General features: G+C 44.1%; 1 protein-coding gene across 1 annotated transcript in view; it reads left to right on the top strand.

Annotated features, from left to right (window-relative positions):
• The window catches only part of pik3cb (phosphatidylinositol-4,5-bisphosphate 3-kinase, catalytic subunit beta), a 57234-nt gene extending 44155 nt beyond the window's left edge, over window positions 1-13079 (top strand). Inside the window, exons 14-24 of the mRNA XM_008302891.1 lie at window positions 1537-1658; window positions 1898-2041; window positions 2198-2297; window positions 3687-3883; window positions 3980-4089; window positions 4214-4292; window positions 6473-6640; window positions 6761-6884; window positions 6977-7122; window positions 9572-9704; window positions 11500-13079. Of these exons, the coding sequence (XP_008301113.1) occupies window positions 1537-1658; window positions 1898-2041; window positions 2198-2297; window positions 3687-3883; window positions 3980-4089; window positions 4214-4292; window positions 6473-6640; window positions 6761-6884; window positions 6977-7122; window positions 9572-9704; window positions 11500-11637 (1461 nt within the window). The 3' untranslated portion in view covers window positions 11638-13079. The remainder of the gene's footprint in view (window positions 1-1536; window positions 1659-1897; window positions 2042-2197; window positions 2298-3686; window positions 3884-3979; window positions 4090-4213; window positions 4293-6472; window positions 6641-6760; window positions 6885-6976; window positions 7123-9571; window positions 9705-11499) is intronic.
• The last annotated feature ends 5782 nt before the right edge of the window (window positions 13080-18861 follow it).

Raw genomic sequence — 18861 nt, 5'->3', positions numbered from 1 at the left:
AAAACAGGCTGGGTTGATCATTTTGAGGACATTTCTTGTGTGATTGATGATTAAAGTTCTCCTCTGTGTCATTCTTTGAGCTTTAAGTTTGTAATATTATTGATTTGATCCTTAAAAACTCATCTTGATGTATCAGAGTTGGGGTTTTTTTTCCATAAACAAAAAAAAACGTCCCTTCCTGCCTCGTAATGACTTGGATGACTGCTCTGGAGTGCAGTGCAGGTCGTCCCTGTTTCTCTCTCCAGCCACTGCAGCTCTAGCTCACCAGCTCACCTACGACTCAAACACGCACAACTGCTTAGTTCTCAGCTATCATTTACTTCTATTGTATGAAAAAAAAAAAAACAACAACAAATGGACATGTTAATAAGAAAAGGCAGGTCGTGGTTTTCACCAGAGAGGTTCTTTAAATTCACTGAATCCTAAAAGAAGTTCATCATTTATATCGTCTCACCACGAATACCATGTCTTCCTACTTATTAAATCTTAAAAAAAAAAACTCATACAAACTAAATACTCACATATATTGCACACAACATAATCTTATTGTAAATCCCATGTGGTGCTGGCTCACTATTTACTAGTTTCAGCTGCACAAGTGATGTTTTCTAATATTTGGTGTTTTGGCCAAAAGGCTGATCGCTGTTGTTTTGTTCAATATCAAAATAGTTGAAATGCATTCATCTTTAACACTAGAAGAGGTTGTTATTGCATTTAAATATCCTACATTTAAAGAAAACTAACCGCACTGACAGACTTTATAAAATCAGCCTTCATTTTGTGTAGAAGCCAATTTCTTTTCCTGGAATCAGCATCAATAACAGTAACTTATGGTCGGACCGCCTGCAGCTCTGTTTGACAGTCAGACACACACAGCATCAGTTCGACCCCCAAGATAACATAAGTTTGTGTTTGTGACCCCCACAATGTGAATTTTTAATATGGCATGAGTAATAACTTGTTCGTGCATGAATGCGTTAAAAATAAATGTGTTTATTCCACGGATTAATCTCTTTACATTAACATTAAATGAATGAATGAATTTAATTTATTTCGAACAAATGAAAGGAGGAAAAAAAATATAAAAACAAAAGAAAATAATTTAAAAAGAATAATAATATGGCATAATCCAACCACAACATTAACAAGTTCAAAAAAGGAGTGGAAAGAAGTATACGCTTTTAATTTTATTTGGTAAATGTAAGCTTTATTTTTATTTTTTTCAATGATCTGGCGACCCTCTGAAATGATCCCTGGACCCCCATTTTGAAAACCACTGAGTTAGAGCATTAAACCAAGACCTGCGACAGCTTTAGTGGATCAGTGCAGCAGCATTAATACATGTAAGGCGTTAGTTTCACACCCAATCAGCTTTCATTTGTTTACAGAAAAGACAATCACAGTTATTATCTTTATTACTGCGTCTCCGTGTTCCAGGGGTAATCATTCATATTTTATTCACAGTGATACACAAGGCCTCCATAAAACTGACTAAATGTTTGTATCAGCTTCTAAAACGTTGTATGTCTCCCTCAGCTCCAAGCGTTGCTTCAAATTTGGCCTAAGCTGAGTCCCAGAGATGCTCTGGAGCTGCTGGACTTCAACTACCCCGACCAGTACGTCAGAGAGTACGCTGTCTGCTGCCTGCGTGATATGAGGTAAATGCATGAATCAGCCCACGTAATTTAATCAGCCACAGTGCACTTCGTCTCAGTCCTCAACAGTCATGTGATCATCCACAGACCTTCACTACAAATGTCTCCTCCGTGTTCACCAAGAGACGCTCAGTCTGTTTTAAATGTCAGTAGAGATGATACGTGTGTAAACTACAGGCTGAAAACAACCTTTCAGGAAGTGTTCTCTCATACTTGTCTCTGTTCCTGTTTTCTCTCTCCAGCGATGAGGAACTGTCGCAGTACCTGCTACAGTTGGTGCAGGTGTTGCGTTACGAGCCCTACTACGACTGCGCCCTGACCCACTTCCTGCTTGAGCGCGCTCAAGGGAACCGCAAAATCGGACACTTCCTCTTCTGGCATCTACGGTGCGAACGGACATTTCAGAGTGTACACATGAACATGTGCACCTGATCTGTTACACATTCACAAGAAAGGGGGAGAGACGAACAGCTTGTTATTAAAAAGTGAAACCTTTGAGGGGTCTGATTTTGTCCGTGCCGCCTCTCTGCTGCCCTCTACAGGTCAGAGATCCACATGCCTGCGGTTTCAGTCCAGTTTGCCCTCATCCTGGAGGCCTATTGTCGAGGCAGCATCCCTCATATTGAGGTTCTGAAGAAACAGGCAAGCCACACACTCTCTGTTTTATTTGTTATCGTGAATGTAATCTCACAATCAGCTGGCTTCCCTTTTGTGTCATTTGACAAAACTCCATGTAAACCTTTGAGCAAATTGAAAACTGGTCTGAGAGTAAAATAGACTTCCACGTCTCCTCTTGGTCTCATTTTCTGGTTTTTAGAAAATGTAACCCTTGACAGGAGACTTCCACCTGCCATAAGTCTGACTGCAGCTTTAATAAAACAATAAATCTTTCTATCTTGGAAGTTGTGCAGAACTCGTCCCCACTCCAAAGCCAGAGCAGCGTCGTTTTAACCCTTTCAACACGACGTAGCTTTGCTTGAAATTCATGATCAGATATGGTTTTGATTAATCACTCATAAATTCTTAACTAGACTTCACGTCATTACACATCTGGTATCGATCAAAAGTAGACGTTTGACGGTTAAATATATCTGGAAGTTTACTCTTGTCATTTACATACAGGTGTGAAAAAGAAAAGGTACACTTCATCATTACCAGGGATATTTGCAATTAATAATCAGTTCTTATATACTGAGACATCAGCCAAAGTCTTGTTAGTTTTGATTGCTTAAAAACATTTCATAAATGAGGCAGCGAAAATCCAGTTTTCTGGTGATTTTGGGGGTCAAACGACGTCATTTTACTTCATTTGCATAATTTATTTCATGACTGAATGAATCGCTTGTTCACATTCCCACTGATAGCCGATCAAAATGAAGCAGAAAGTCACCACATACCTGAGCCGCTGTGCCGGGCTGCAGGGTTGAACGGGAGTCGTAATGCCGGCCCGGTACAGCGGGCTGTCGTGTCCAAAGGGTTAAAAAGCATTTAATTCAGCTTCGTTTTTTGTTTAAACCTTAAATTTGAAAATCTTAAATTCTCCTGCTGTCGGGAGGAATGTTAGCTGAAATTATTTCTGGATTAAATTAATTAATAGTTTTAATTATTTAATACATCCATCATTTTTTTTCAGTTTTATGTGGATCCAGCTCGCACAACTTAATGTTTAATCAAACGTAATTAGAATTAAATCTCCCACTGTAACACCTACAGAATAATCCCAGTCCGTTGTTATCCCTGAGAAGACTTTTGGTATTTTTGGCCCATCACAGCGACGGCCGTGTCTCCCATCCTGCCCTCAACCTTTACCCCCAGCAGGGCTGGTTTTGACAGTCGAACGCTTCCTGCTACTTTCTCATCATCAATCTGGTCGCTTTCCTGTTTTGCAGAATAGAAACGAGCTGGAATCATAACGCTGACACTGTCTGTTTCAGGCATGAAGAGTTAATTTGCTGGTTTCAGTCAAACAAATTGTAAAATGTTGCTGCAGCATTTTATTCTGTTAAATGGACTTTCTCTTGACTCCACCAGGTGGAAGCCCTGAGTAAGCTAAAGTCAGTCAATGAGCTAATTAAGCTGGGAACCATTAAGAACGCTCGGAGTAAAACCAAGGAGGCCATGTTGACCAAGGAGGCCATGATGACGTGTCTACGGCAGAGCGGCTACTCGGAGACGCTGTCGGACCTGCACTCCCCTCTGAATCCTAACGTCCTGTTGTCTGGCATCAAGTAAGGAAAGATTCACACGAATGAGAATCTCTGTTCTTGCAGGACAGTGCTAGATCCAGGTTTCATGTTCTGTGTAACCTTTCCTTCTCCTCGCAGCGTGGAGAAGTGTCGGTACATGGACTCTAAGATGAAGCCACTCTGGATAGTTTACAACAACAAGCTGCTGGGCGGAGACACCCTGGGAATCATCTTCAAGAACGGAGACGGTAGGAATCAGAGGAGGAGGGAAGGAGGATGTGAAGCAGACGAGTCATTCTCTGTCTTCTTAGTGAATAATTTCCCTTTTTTGTTTTTGTTTTTTTTCCGTCTTCGCTCTCTTTCATTTCCTAGACCTAAGGCAGGACATGCTGACCCTCCAGATTTTGAGGCTGATGGATCTCCTGTGGAAGGAGGCCAATCTGGACCTCAGGTGAGCATTTTGCTGCACGAGAGTCCACGCAAGGTTAACGGACAGTCTTTGTCAGGCTTGTTTGTTCCTGCTCTCTGTGGGGAAGGGGAAGCTCTGCTGGGGTGAAGCAGAGGAGGGGAGGCACTTAATTACCCCATGCTAGCTTGACCTCCAACCCTTTTACACATTAGGCGTTCATACACACTCCCTCTGACACACACACACACACACACACACACACACACAGATACAATATCTGCATTACAAGTTAATCACTTCCACACTTTTCGCACTTTCACAAACCCTCTCTCTGCCTTCATCGAACGCTGGCACATCTGGAGCCGAGCAGCGGAGGGCCTTGTTTTGACAGTTGAGCTTGCGGACGGTGCTTCAGATTACAGCGACGCGGGTTCAGAGTTCGAACGCGGCGACGTGACACGAGGAACAAAAGCAGCGACAACGTAATGAATCCGCTACGATGTGGTGTGTTTTACCGCATGTCATCCTCCTCGTCAGCTCGCTGTTTTCCTCAATGAGTTAAACTCAACACCCGTTAAGTCGAGTAAGAAGTGCCTTGGAGGCATTTGGTTCCCATTAGACTGCAAATGAAATCTAGAAAGGGAGTGTGCTGTGAGCGTTGGGTCATGGCTGTCAGATGTGTCGGACTTTGGAGGCACCATGTCAGTAAGTTATAACAGAGAACTGGGTCTCTGCATCCAACAAATACTGACCTGCTGCAAGCTTGTAGGAGGAAAAAGGTGAAATAACTGAAGAGGAGAATTTACCGTCTTGTTGCAGACATCACTTTATCACCACATGTTCTTGATCCTGGTGTCCCCCCATATGTTCTGTCTCTCCTCTCTGAGAACACCATGTTTATATGATCTGACAGTGAATTGCAGCCAGGGAGCTTTATGACTGCTGAATGCCTTAATCTTGTAAGTACATGACGGTGGAACCGGATCCACAGAGTTGCACACAAAGCTACGTATACAAAAACTGGTGAAGTGACTTCAAACTGTTTAGCATTAGCTGGTGCAGATTTTTCAATATTTTTTCAGTCATGTTTCTGAGGTGCTACAAGGTGGCACAGTTGGTTAGCACCTCACAGCTAGAAGGTCGCCGGTTCACGTCCCGGTGAGGACACCCGGGATCTTCCTGCGTGGAGTCTCCATGTTCCCCCCATGCAGCGTGGGTTCTCTCCGGGTTCTCCGGCTTCCTCCCACAGTCCAGAAACATGCTGAGGTTAATTGGTGATTGTAAATTGTCCGTAGGTGTGAATGTGAGTGTGCTTGGTTGTCTGTCTCTAAGTGTAGCCCTGTGATAGACTGGTTACCTGTCCAGGTGAACCTGCCTTCACCCTGAGTCAGCTGGGATAGACTCCAGCCCCCCATGACCCTAGTGAGGATTAAACAGTGTATAGATGATGGATGGATGTTTCTGAGGTAAACATTCTGAACCCCAAGACCTGCCAGCAAGAATATGGTATAAAGAGGAGAAAGTTGTCAGCAAGTTTTGGAGTGTCATGAAATATCTTTCTAGGGTTGTGAAAATTCTATTTTGTAGAGGTATAAAAATGTAAAAAGTTGAATATTTACAGCAAGTGGAGCCCCCTTTTTTTTATTTTTTCCAATGTTGCTACCACCTGTGGGCACCTGGGGAAAAGTTGTACGTTGATTCCATTTTTTATTTAATTTTTAAAATATTTGTAAAATAATCAAATAAATTAAACTTTACTTTTTTATGTCTTTTTTTACGGCATTATAAGTAGGCGTACTGCACAAGACATTTTTCTAGTTTCTTCAACTTCTAGTCGTGGTTTGGTGCAAGACTTGTTGTTGTTAAAAAAAACAGGAGGAAGAGGAAACGACAGGGAAACGCCCAGAAACTGCTGGATGTTCATTAAAATGTGATGGGGAAAAAAAAAATCACTACAGCTGACTCTTACTAAAGTGTGCATACAGAGCGGTCCGTGTGTAAACAGAACCAGGAAAGCAGATTTCTAGGAATGACATTTTACAACGTATTGACTGTAAAGTGGACGTTCTCCTCAGAAAATGTGTCAGAAGTTACAAAAAAAAGACTTAATGACCAGTGAGTTCAACGTGCATTAACGTCCGCTTAGATGTTCTTCAGCTCTTCTAAACAGGATGTGGTTATGATGTTCCAGCTGACACGCTTTTCTTCTCTTTCACCTGCAGGATTGTGCCTTATGGTTGCCTAGCAACAGGCGACCGGGCAGGGCTGATCGAAGTGGTCTCGTCAGCAGACACGATCGCGAACATCCAGCTGACCAGCAGCAACGTCGCAGCAGCAGCAGCGTTCAACAAGGACGCGCTGCTCAACTGGCTCAAAGAGAGAAACTCGGGGTAAGACGGCGTTCTGGGATTCAACGAGCCTCTTCAGAGAACCAGTCGTCTTAGTGGTTTGCTGAGGAGAGGTGTGTGTGCAGCACACAGTAGGTTAACATGTATGTTGTGTGTTCACAGCGATGCTCTTGATCGGGCCATCGAGGAGTTCACTCTGTCATGTGCAGGCTACTGTGTAGCCACTTACGTCCTGGGCATCGGAGACCGCCACAGCGACAACATCATGGTCCGCAGCACGGGGCAGGTTGGACAAACGTCTTATATGTGGAGATGTTCCTTCTTTTTTTCCCCAGTTTGTTTCAGCGTAGCTCACCGACTGGTCCTGCTATCTTTCAGCTCTTTCACATAGACTTTGGACACATCCTGGGCAACTTCAAGTCCAAGTTTGGCATCAAGAGGGAGCGTGTGCCGTTCATCCTCACACACGACTTCATCCACGTCATACAGCAGGGCAAGACCGGATACACAGAGAAGTTTGGCAGGTTTGTTCTCACCTTGTTTCTCTTTTATCTGCAGCCTCAGCCTCTATGCACCCTCCTGGAATCTAATCATTTGGATTTATAGAGTATTTAAAATCTGACTGCATTGTTTGTGCTGCTATTATTAGGCCTGACGTTCATATTACTATTGAACACTGTGATCAGATTGATGCAGACATAACAACCAATCAGAATAAAAAAAATGTATAAAGGGACATAAGTGCTGTCAGTCTTTCGTATTGAGATGAGCGTCGGTGGGTTCGGCCCATTACGCAGAAACAACGTGAGCTCAAATGTTTAACCTGGCTACATACATAAACCAAGCTAGAACCAAACTGTTGTCCCTGTCATAGAAAAGTAAAAGATGGCTCGTGACAGAACATCCAATTCAAAATGTTTTCTTTCTTTCTTTTTTTTTACTTTTTGATGAAAGAGCAGATGAGCTGTAGAATAAAGGGGAGTAAATATCAAGTGATGATTTGGTTGTCAGAGGACAGAAGGGGCACAAGAGGCTTTAGTAAAGCACATGGACAGGGTCACAGCTGGGGTAAGACTAGTGCAGTTCCCTCTTTATCCAGCAGATGGCAGTAGACACTCAGGTAATGAACAGGAGCATGGAAAGCTCATAAATACAAACCTAATGGCATGCAAGCAGCGTACTCAGAGCAATGACCTTTTTTGTTAAGTTTAAAGAATACAAATCTAAAACATTAACCCCGTTGTGTCTGAAGATTAAACCCGTTGCCACCAGTCTTCTCGGTTGTCATAAAAATTCTTCTGAAACGCTCGGCTGCTGAGCTGATAAATGCTCGAAGCCCAGATAAGTGTTCTGCCTTAAAGTAAAACGTGCTCGGTTGTAGTCAAGCCTCAGTTTATTCAGAAGTTTATTTATTTATTTTTTTTGTTGCTTTGCTGTGTGTAAATAGTGAAATTAAAAATCCGATGCATGATTTGATTTGATTGTTTCTGCTGCGTGTTAAACTTTTTTTTTTCCGGATAAAGATGACTAAGCACAGATTTCCGAGCATGAACCTCGAAAGTTGTGCTGAGATGTGCGTTTGTGCTGCATGTGTACGTGTGAAACATAAAGGCTGCATGAAGCAACGATACGTTGTTTATCAGGTAGAGATCTGTGATGGAACGAAAAGACCAATCATATTGTGAAAGTGGAAATACCCATGTGGTATCTGTGTTGTCTACATTCATAACTAAACCACAGGAGAGTGATCTTCTGAAGACGAGTTCTGAGAAAACATCAACACTTCATTCACTGATTCACTGAAGAAGCACAGCTCTAGTGTGACGTTATTAAATTGTTTTATGAGCACTGCTATGCTGAACTCGAGTGCTGGACACGGTAAAATATGACTGCAGGAGTTTCCCAAGTCATTGAGTGTTTGTTTGCACTGACTTTATGTACGGCTCTGTCTACTCGTGTCACATTTAAACCACCGAGTTGTCCACCAGCTAATCATCTCCGCCGGGTGTCTGAAGAGCAGCTGAGAGCTGTACATCCTCCCTGACATGAGCCTGAGCTGGAAAACAATCTTCTAGATCCTCCAACTTGTTTATGAGTAAGAGCAGAAGTGCACTGGTGGAGCACTGCTGCATCAGTAAATGTGGTACATGTGGGTTCAAAAAGTGGCACATGATGTCCCAGCTCAGACCGATGGCACGTACACAAATCGTTTCTTGACAGCGGATGCAGGCTGGTGGAAGCGTTTCCCCGCATCAGGTGCCTTCCTCTCAAAGAACTGAGTACTAAAGTAAATGTTTTCCTTTGACTAATGAGAGATTCAAGTATAAATCAGGAAACTGTGTGAAAGTCAATTAATTAAAACTGCTTTAACACATTTTCATTGCCGGAGATGTTGTGAATGTCGGTGCTGCTCATAAACACCCCCTTATCTGTTAACCAGCACTAACGAAGTGCAGCGAGCCGCCGGGTGGTTCACCACGGATGTACAAGTGTTTGTCACATCTTATGAACCATGTGTGGGCAACCTCATTTAGCTCAGTCACAGATCTGGGGAAAAACAAGGCGCAATAGCAAATGTTTGAACTTCTTCACCCGGCGCTGGTTTGGCCTACTTTACGTAGATGCCACTTACCAAAAAAAAAACAGTTGTTTGTTTACATCTCTGAAATCAGACGGCAGTTATAAAGTGTGAACACAACTGGACCTGCTTACCTTGATTTACTGAATTCAACTTTTCTTTTCATTCATGGCGGACCAGATGAAAACCAAAACCTTAAGCACCAGTTAAAATGTGAGCAGCAGATGTGAGCTGCTGTCATCAAAAAATAAATAAAAACATTTATGATGTTTACTTTCCATGAAGGAAATCCCTGCACGGGAACATCGTGACCATCAATACGAAGCCAAATAACTGCTGACGTTCTGCTGTTTGTCAGAAATAACCAACTGTTCACGTGTCTCTTGTTCCTGTAGTTTCCGTCAGTACTGTGAGGAGGCCTACCTGATCCTGAGGAAGAACGGCAACCTCTTCATCACGCTGTTTGCTCTCATGCTGACGGCCGGACTGCCAGAGCTCACCTCAGTCAAAGACATCCAGTACCTAAAGGTAGAGATGTAGGGGAGGAGAGGCACAAACTAAACAGCTCTGGTGAAAATTATGTCAGATTTGTAGGGTGTATAGGCGTGTGTTTTAGTGAAATGAAGACATTTGTTTTGTTATTTTTACACTGCTTTTTTATCATTTGGGGCATTTATCTGCAGTAAATGAAAACGGATCTAAATAACAAAAAAACAGAGAGATGGTGTTTTCATACCTCAAAAAACAAAGTTCATGATGTTCATGAACATACTGATGTTCAGAAATCAATGTTTAACTTCAGAATCCAAGCAGCTCAGCTTCGTCTGATGGTTTGTGACCATCCGTCTTCCTCTTGACTGCACTGAGAAGGTCTGCAGGTCTGGATGTTGGGCTGGATCCTAATCTGATGACCCTGCATTCACACCTCGATTAACTGGAGCATTGTCAGAGCAGAAGGAAGCAGGTTCTCCTCCCGTATAACTTTTTACATTGCTTGAGTCGTGCAGCGTTCAGAAGAGATGAAACTTGAACTCATGTGAGAAGATGACCTTCTGACGTCCTCTACAGTCTAACTCTGGCTCTTCTTGGCTTGTCATTGATGAGATATTTTCTCATCAGCCTGTTTTGGCTTGATACCGTCATCAAGCCACCTACAGTTTGAGTTTGTAGTCATCCCAGTAGATTTGTTTTTGTCCTCTTCCAGTCTGTAGCTGTGCCGTCCCTAATTTCCGATGCGTCACTTTGTTCTCGTGAACCCTGTCTTAGAAATTTTAAGAATGGATGCAACTAGATGTTCACTGTAAAGCTTTGCTGGTGAAGCGTCTTCTTCTCGTCACTCAAAACTTTTCTTTTCAGCTACTTTCCTTGGTTCTTTGCTGTAGCACTCGCACAGTTTTGACTTACAGCTGATGCTATTAGATAAGGATCATCATTAAATAAGATGTGACTCGGGCGGTTGCCTTATCAGTATCTTTGTTCATTTAGAATGACGTGTTGGAAGTCAGCAGACGCTGGAATGAAACGGAAGCCATGCATGTAGAGATGCTGATAAGACACAAAATAACTCAGACTTCATGTGAGTAAACATCAGCTCGACTTACTGTGGAAAGCAGTGGACAGTTTGTCAGCAGGACTTTGTAGATTCTCTAAAATATGACTTTAGGTTTGCTTAGCCTTATCCTTGATTGAAGAAAAGCCAAGCTGTAAGCCAACGTTGGAGATCTTGTGCCCTGGCCGGTTACAGTTCGTCACCATGTGAAGTCATCTGTGGAGGACTTGTCTGTCCCTCTTTGGTGTCAAATGTTGTTCTTTGGATACTGTCTATTATTTGTGCAGCCTTTATGAGCTCATTACGAGCCTGACTCACCGGATTAAGGCTGCGTGTACGAGCCTGCCATTGGCCGCTCCCTTCAGGCGGCTTTGTCCTTCCCGTCTGTGCGTTACTGTTTTCAAAAATCACTACGGAAAGCAACTTCATATGAGAGAACGATGGTGAGGTGCAGCCGGACCGTTGGGTTCTACAGAATAGCTGACAGCATGAGTGAAGCACATACCGTATTCTGGTGTTAAATGATGTCTTTCATACAGCCAATTTACTAAACTGTGGCTTTAAATAATGTGGACATAATAATCACACAAATGCATTATGGATCTGTAGCATGTTTTACAACCATCTCATCAACGTGGAGGTTGGGAGCTTAGGCACATTGCAAATGACTTCATTACTCTTATGTTTTAAATCCGTCTGTCATCAGCGTCCTCATCACTTCTCCATCCTCATGCCCTCACCACTAATCCTTCTCTTCTCCTCCCCCCCCTGCAGGATTCTCTGGCTCTGGGTAAAACGGACGAGGAGGCGCTGAAGCAGTTTCGCCAGAAGTTCGATGAAGCCCTCAGAGAGAGCTGGACGACCAAAGTCAACTGGATGGCCCACAATGTGGCCAAAGACAACCGCTCCTAGAGCAGCTGCCAGCCCTCTGGGACGGGGGGCCGAGAGGACACGGTGAGGGAATATGTGAGCGTGGGGGAGGGGAGATGTGCCACCCTGAGGTAAAGAAGGGAATCTAACAAAACATCCGGACCAGGAGCGGATTCTCCTCCCATGTGCTGTACATACAGAGCGACGCTGCTCTCTGCACCCGTACTTACTGCACCCCTCCTCGCCTCGCCTCACTCTGGCACGGTGCCTCCTGAACATCCAAATTCACGGTCTTGTGACATTTCTGTGGGCGACGTCATTGCAAGTTTTGCACAGGCACAAACAGCTGAAGGAGAGCCAAAGGAAGGGAAGTGAAGAGCCCACTCTGTCCACACTAAAGACGAACTGTCCACACGGAGCGGGCTGATCCACTGGAGTCACGTCTCGCGGACTTGAACGGACTCTGACGGGACGCGTATTCTGACGACACCCCCGGACTGTTTTCAGTAGAGCGGAGTCAAGCGGCGAACTGGAAGAGACAGAAACCCCCATGTCTTAAAGCGATGTGCACCTCAGGACGTGCATCTTAACACTCGCTGACTCAGTGTGCCTCCAAACTGCAGGAAGATTGTACCGTTTGAGGTTTCTTTTTCTTTTTGCCATTTAAGAATTTATCACGAGACCACGACGACGACGACGACGTGCCAGACTACTTCACTAGTCCACAAAGAAAAGGCGTGAGGGACATAATAAAGGACGCCGTGAGCCTTTTGGTCCACGGTTTGAATCTCAGTTCATTGGGGCCCTTGAACACTGGAATGTTTTTAGAGAGACGTCTCTGCGAAACTTTAAGTAGTCTTTTAATAAACTAAACACTTTATTTTAGTTTATTTTATTTGTAAACGGCAATGTGCAGTGTTTTTTTTTTTTTTCTCTTTAACACATTCAAATCAAAAGCATTATTGGACAAAGTGTTGTGCATTATCACTACCACTCGTCATCCTTTCGCCGTGAACCGTGACGACAGCTCACTGAGATTACTGATGCGTTTAACACGTTAGGACCAAAACACAAAGCAAGTGTGATTTTCTCGTCTATACGGTGTTTTTAATGATCTGTCTCCAAATTGAATGTGCAACCATGTGGCGCTCTCTTTTACGTGTATTTGTTTTTATACGAGCAGGTGCGGGCGGAGTCACCAACGCTACATCCTTGTTTCCACACACGGTCCTCGGCCAGCATCTGCGTCTGTTTGATTTTCGTGCAATATCCGAGTATATGAACCATATCTTATCAAACCTTGGGCCCTGGCCTCAGCCTGTGGTGGTTTCGTCTGCTGGTTTACGTGTGATGCAGCTGTACTTCGCACCACTAGCCTTCAGAAGTCTCAGACACTGGATATTGTCAAATGTACAGGCTTTTATTGTTTCGCTGGTTTTTGTTTTCATAGGAGTTTTATTAAAGTTATTTTCCACTGCGCTGCATTTCCGCCTGTAGTCTGTTTTTCCTTGTTCTGCTGTGGAGGTGGGCTGTGTGTCGGTGCACCCACTCAGGGCAGCGCCGTGGATTTTGTCTCTTGTTTTGAGAGCTGTGATGACTTTTTATTGATTTCAGAACAGAAATATACCCACTCGCATTTTGTGTTTGCAAGAGATTATGTGAAAGGAAAGCTTCATTGACAAGTGGAAGAATTTTCCATCTATGGTCACACATTCAAACACCAGTGAAACCAGCTGAGGTGTACAAAGTTAGAGCCCTGTTTTTCTGTGAAACTGTACAATGCAGCAGCTTACAGGATTAAATTGCACATGTACCAAGGCTAAGACAATGAAACCAGCCTGGAAGATCTGAGATGACCTCTGATTTCAGCGTCACAGATGCTTTCTTCATTGTCCAGTTTATCAGATCACCGTGGTTCAGTCAGAAGATGACCACAACACTTCACAGCAGGCTTTATCAGTGTCTGAGCGAGAGCCCTGACACACTTATGAGGACATGAAACAGACTCACCAGGCGCTAGAGAAGCTTCAGTCTGCTCCACCGTCGCTCACCAAGCAACCAGAGCGTCTGCATGGAGTCACGTCAGGACTTAGCTGCTCCCTGAACGGAAAACGTTGGGAGGCAAAACAAGTTATCACATGAGCCTCGTCTCGTAGTCACGTAGAAGTGCTGCAAGGTGGCTCGGTGGTTAGCACCTCACAGCTAGAAGATCTACACCCGGGATCTTTCTGCGTGGAGTCTCCATGTTCTCCCCGTGCAGCGTGGGTTCTCTCCGGGTTCTCCGGCTTCCTCCCATAGTCCAGAAACATGTTGAGGTTAATTGGTGATTCTAAATTGTACGTAGGTGTGAATGTGAGTGTGCTTGGTTGTCTGTCTCTAAGTGTAGCCCTGTGATAGACTGGTTACCTGTCCAGGTGAACCTGCCTTCACCCTGCTGAGATAGACTCCAGCCCCCCACGACCCTAGTGAGGATTAAGGTGTAGAGATAATGGATGGATGGATGTCAAGGAGTCAACCCAGTCTGTATTGTTCAGCTTTCTCCGTCTTTTAATTTCCAGCAGACTGGACGTAGGAGCATTTCTTCCTCCTGCTGATCTAAAAACAACACATTTCAGACTGACGTACTTGCAGCTGTCCATATGTGATCGGATCTCCAAAGACTCGTCGTAATGCCAGGTGTGAACTCAGGTTTTCATGTTGTGCCTGATTAATATAAAGATGTACATTACTCAGATTACATGCAAGTTATCTTTTACTGTCACTGACAATGAGCTGTTAGACGGTGTTATTTTATTTGTTAGATTTTTTGGATTTATCGTAGCGGAGGACAGGACATGACCCCGAAACTGTCGCTGCTAAACAGAAAGCCGCCATCATTTGTTATTTCTGCAGGAGCTTTTCTGACCGAGTGGTGTCAGAATGTCCTTTGTGGGGGAAAAAAAAATAAATCTTGTTTCACTGAATGCCTTGATGTAAAATTGCACCCTTGACAATACGGTACACAGTCGCTTCTCCTCACCCACACACGGTGAGTAAATAATTTGGTCAATTTAGTTTAACTGCAGCCTCGATGTGTGTTTCCCCACTTACACATTTATCAGCATCACTTCTGTTGTCCCGTCTCTACACTGGAATTACAGGGGATTGAGGGGATCTTTGTAAACACCACCCTGCTCCTCATTAAGCTCCTTCGTGCGTTCGCTCTTTTTCATCTAAATTGCACAAAAATGCCTTTTGTTGCTTGTTGCATGACAAAGGAAATGAATTTCCTTTCACTCCGTGGGGAATGTTAACCAAGTCTTAACCTTCTGCAGTCATCATTTATTGATTCTCTGTCACTCAAGGCTACAATCATTGCTCAGTGTGAATCATCCGCCGTGTGTTGTTGTTGTTGGAGTTACATAATACAGTAACCTGGTAGAAGGGCTGCTCATGGGGAGTGGGGACACAGTGGCAGATATCCTGTATGCAGGGTGTAAACATGACATATAATATCGAGTGAAAATAAGACAATGTACTAAGATATGCATGTACAATCACATCAGGAAGCATCCAGACCGCTTCACCTTTTGCATGTTAAAGCCAAAAATTTAAATCCATCACTCACAGAGGCAGTCTGACCAGTAAGTCGGTACATTACAGGCCTCCAGTAAATATGCTTTCTGTATTGGTGCAGTTTATCCCATTCTTGCATCAAGATCCTCTCAAGTTCTATCAGATTGGATGGAAACTGTGCTTCTATGGGAGTTTCTAGGAGGTTTCAAGCCTTGAATTTACTCCCTTACAGGTGTGTAGTTCAGCCGTTACTATTCTACTGCTTTACAGCCTAAAGATCTACTGACCGGCAAGTTGTCAGAAGGCGCTTGACCTCGAGGTCGCCCAAGGCTCCACTTCAAAGACACTGGTCCTGGAAGACCACTGCAAAGTCAAGAGATTCCTGGAAAGCTGCTGCTGTGAGCGGTACAAAACAAGCCGACATGTCACGCCGTGCCCATCTAAGGCGAAAGAGGGAAACACGTAAGTCTTCCCAACAACATCGACAAGCCTCCGTACACATCTGTTCTTCATGCCAAAAAGACTGCCGCTCCTGCACTGGCTTGTTTAGCCACGACAAGAAGTGTGCGAGTGACTGAACATGGTGCATCTCATCTTCTCACGAGACGGAAAGAGGCCGCCGCCGGAGTTCGCTGTGAGGTGTTTATCACATACTTGTACAGTAGGTCTACAGGTACTGCTCGTGTGCACTCCTGCACTGGTAAAACAGCTGCCATGCACACAGAAATGTTCATGTGGAGTAGTCTGCGTGGACCTTTGCTTTACTGGCAGCTGCAGAAAGCATATTACTGGACTAATTGCCCTGAAGTCATTCCAGTTATAGACTTGGCTGTACGCTCTGCATCATCGTCATGGTGACAAAGAGCTGAACTGCTAACCCAGTCTCTCTCTCATGCATGCTGCAGTAGTCGTAGGACCTCGTAGGATAGGGTTAGGACCTTGTAGGACCGTGTGTTTGGCAGCATTCATTCTTCCCCCAGTTCTGACCAGGGAAGCTGCTCCACATAGCATGATGCTGCTGCCACCATGCTTTCATATAAGGGTGGCAATAACAGGACATAGTGCTTGGAGTTCTGCTCAGAGAGTTCCAGTTTTGTTTCATCAGACCAGAGAGTGCTGCTAAGATGGTCGTGCTGAAGTTCTGTCAGTGTGACCGTTGGGTTTTCAGTCATCTCCCTAACTAAGAACTTACTCGCTCATTCGCTCAGTTTGGTGGTGAACTGTACAAAGAGTCCAAACTTCCGGTATTCCACAATTATTGAGGAGAACTGTGCTCCTGGTAACATTAGATCTACTCCTCACAGCCGTTGTGAGGAGATTTACAGAGAGTTATTTGATTTTGTGGCTTAGATTTTCTACTCACAAGCACTGTAAAGGGCTGCAAGGTGGCGCAGTTGGTAGCACTGTTGCCTCGCAGCAAGAAGGTTGCCGGTTTGCATCGGAATCTTTCTGCGTGGAGTTTGCATGTTCTCCGGCGTGGGTTCTCTCCGGGTTCTCCGGCTTCCTCCCACACAGTCCAAAAACATGTTGAGGTTAATTGGTGATTCTAAATTGTCCGTAGGTGTGAATGTGAGTGTGCTTGGTTGTCTGTCTCTAAGTGTGGCCCTGTGATAGACTGGCGACCTGTCCAGGGTGTCCCCGGCCTTCGCCCTAAGTCAGCTGGGATAGGCTCCAGCCCCCTTGCGACCCTAGTGAGGATTAAGCGGTGTATAGATGATGGATGGATGGAGCACTGTAAATTGTGGGACACTGTTTTCGCAGGTATACGCTTTTCTAAACCATTCCATTCCATTCACCACAGGCGGACGCTATTCAAGCTCATTGCAAGGATTATTCAAACACATTATCAGGTAGAATGCACCTGACCACCTTTTGAAGTGCTGCAGCAGAAGATTTGTCATGAAGTCTGATTGTAGACGAAGGGGGAAGATGCTACTTTTATCAATTTAAAATCCAATATACAGAATAGTAAAAAGTAAAAGGGTCTAAATACTTCCTAAAGCTATTTGCATGCTGGGCATCACATCACTGATGCTTTCCTGTCCGGTTAATCCCTCCACGCTCATCCTTTGCCCCTTGACAGCACTACATGAAAATGACAGCTGCATCTAACACACAGGGTTTAAGGGCAGAGCAGTGAACAAGCACCGAGTGAAGAACGTCTCTCAGTTCAAGAATTCATGCTCAGGCAGCCAAGGATGAAGTTCTGGTATAACACTGAAAAAATATAGGATTTTGAAATCCTAAAATTATTTTCACATGCAAGTATTTTACTAAATATTTGCCCACAGTTGAGCACTCTAGTTCTTCTACATAAAGGTCAGATATGTAGGAGGAAAAGGAGATTAAAAATCAAAGCAGCTTACCTTTAGTTCCAAAAACACTGACTCCTACGGTTCCCATGATGCAGCTGGATTCTTCATTAGACCCTGTTTTCCTGGTAAACGCTAACACCCTTTAAAGCCCCAAGCTTCCAGTGCAGGGTTTACTGTTGAGACACACAATGAAGGCCATCGTGCAGCAGGAAATAATCAAGTATTGCATCATATGACATTCAATGACTTCCCTTCAGTCTCAGTGTGACCTCCTCAGATAATTGAGCTCTACGGTGCACAACAGTGAAAAGGAAAATCTGTTTAATGCACGCACAGTCTACATATGTGGGGATAAGAACATCAGAGGACTTCTGGTTAGATAATCATGATAATCGCGACCACCAGGCAGCGCTCCTGGGATTCACAGACAAAGCCACCCACATCATGAGTCACTCTTGTTTAGGGAATTCCACCCACCTGTAGAACATCCCATCTCGCCGCCACCAGCAAATACATGTAATTCGGTAAAAGAGAGGACGATGAAGGGGGTGACCCATGAATCAAAGCTCATTTTATGCTCAATACTGTCTGAACTTCCCCAGCGAGGGACCAATAATTTATCTTATTTCACCTTATCTTTTCTGGGAACAACGCAAAGCACCAAGACAGGAAGAGCCAACAACACAGAGCCTCTGAGTGTGATATCATACAAGCAAGTGCTGGCTGAGCGTAGAAGGTGGGTGGATGTGAGAGACTTCACATGTTCTGGTGAGTGGACACTGAGCCTCAGAAGGCAGACAGCAGGGCGTGCTGTTGATTAGAGTGCCACCTCAGCAGGGGCGGATGGCTGACACTTGAAACTGGCACTTAGAGAACTCAGAAAGCCTCATTTGTGCAATAAGCTATTCTATGGAGGTTCTTGGCTCGGACAGAGAAAATATGGTGTTGTGGCTACCATGCCAGCATGCGCAAATAATAGTGTGTGTTCTCTGCTCTCATGACAGACTGCAGTGAATCAGCTTGGCTCAGAGTCCCATTCATCCTGCAGCCTGTTGAGCAAAAGTCTGGAATAAGAATAGACTGGAAACGCTGTGATGATGCAACTCAGAGATGACAGCATTTTCATGTATTTTTCATTAAATGACAAGCTATACAGCTGTCTTTGTACTTATCTATAGGGACTTTGCGCATAAAAATCTAACAAATCTGTGGGAAAAATGACTGTTTTATGGTAACATAGTTTTAGTATGTTTATTGTTGCCATGAAGAATTTAACCTTCATGATGTGAATATGTTCAGAGTTGCAGAGAACATAATAGTGGATCACAATTTTTACACTTTTTTTGCCCTATAACTTCAAAAGTAGAGGAAAAAGCCACGTGGAATTCTTCAGGGA

This window comes from Stegastes partitus, unplaced genomic scaffold (assembly GCF_000690725.1).
Source record: "Stegastes partitus isolate 25-593 unplaced genomic scaffold, Stegastes_partitus-1.0.2 Scaffold1902, whole genome shotgun sequence".
NCBI classification, from domain to species: domain Eukaryota; kingdom Metazoa; phylum Chordata; class Actinopteri; family Pomacentridae; genus Stegastes; species Stegastes partitus.
Note: the sequence above shows the minus strand (reverse complement) of the source record. Positions and strands in the feature narration are given on the sequence as shown.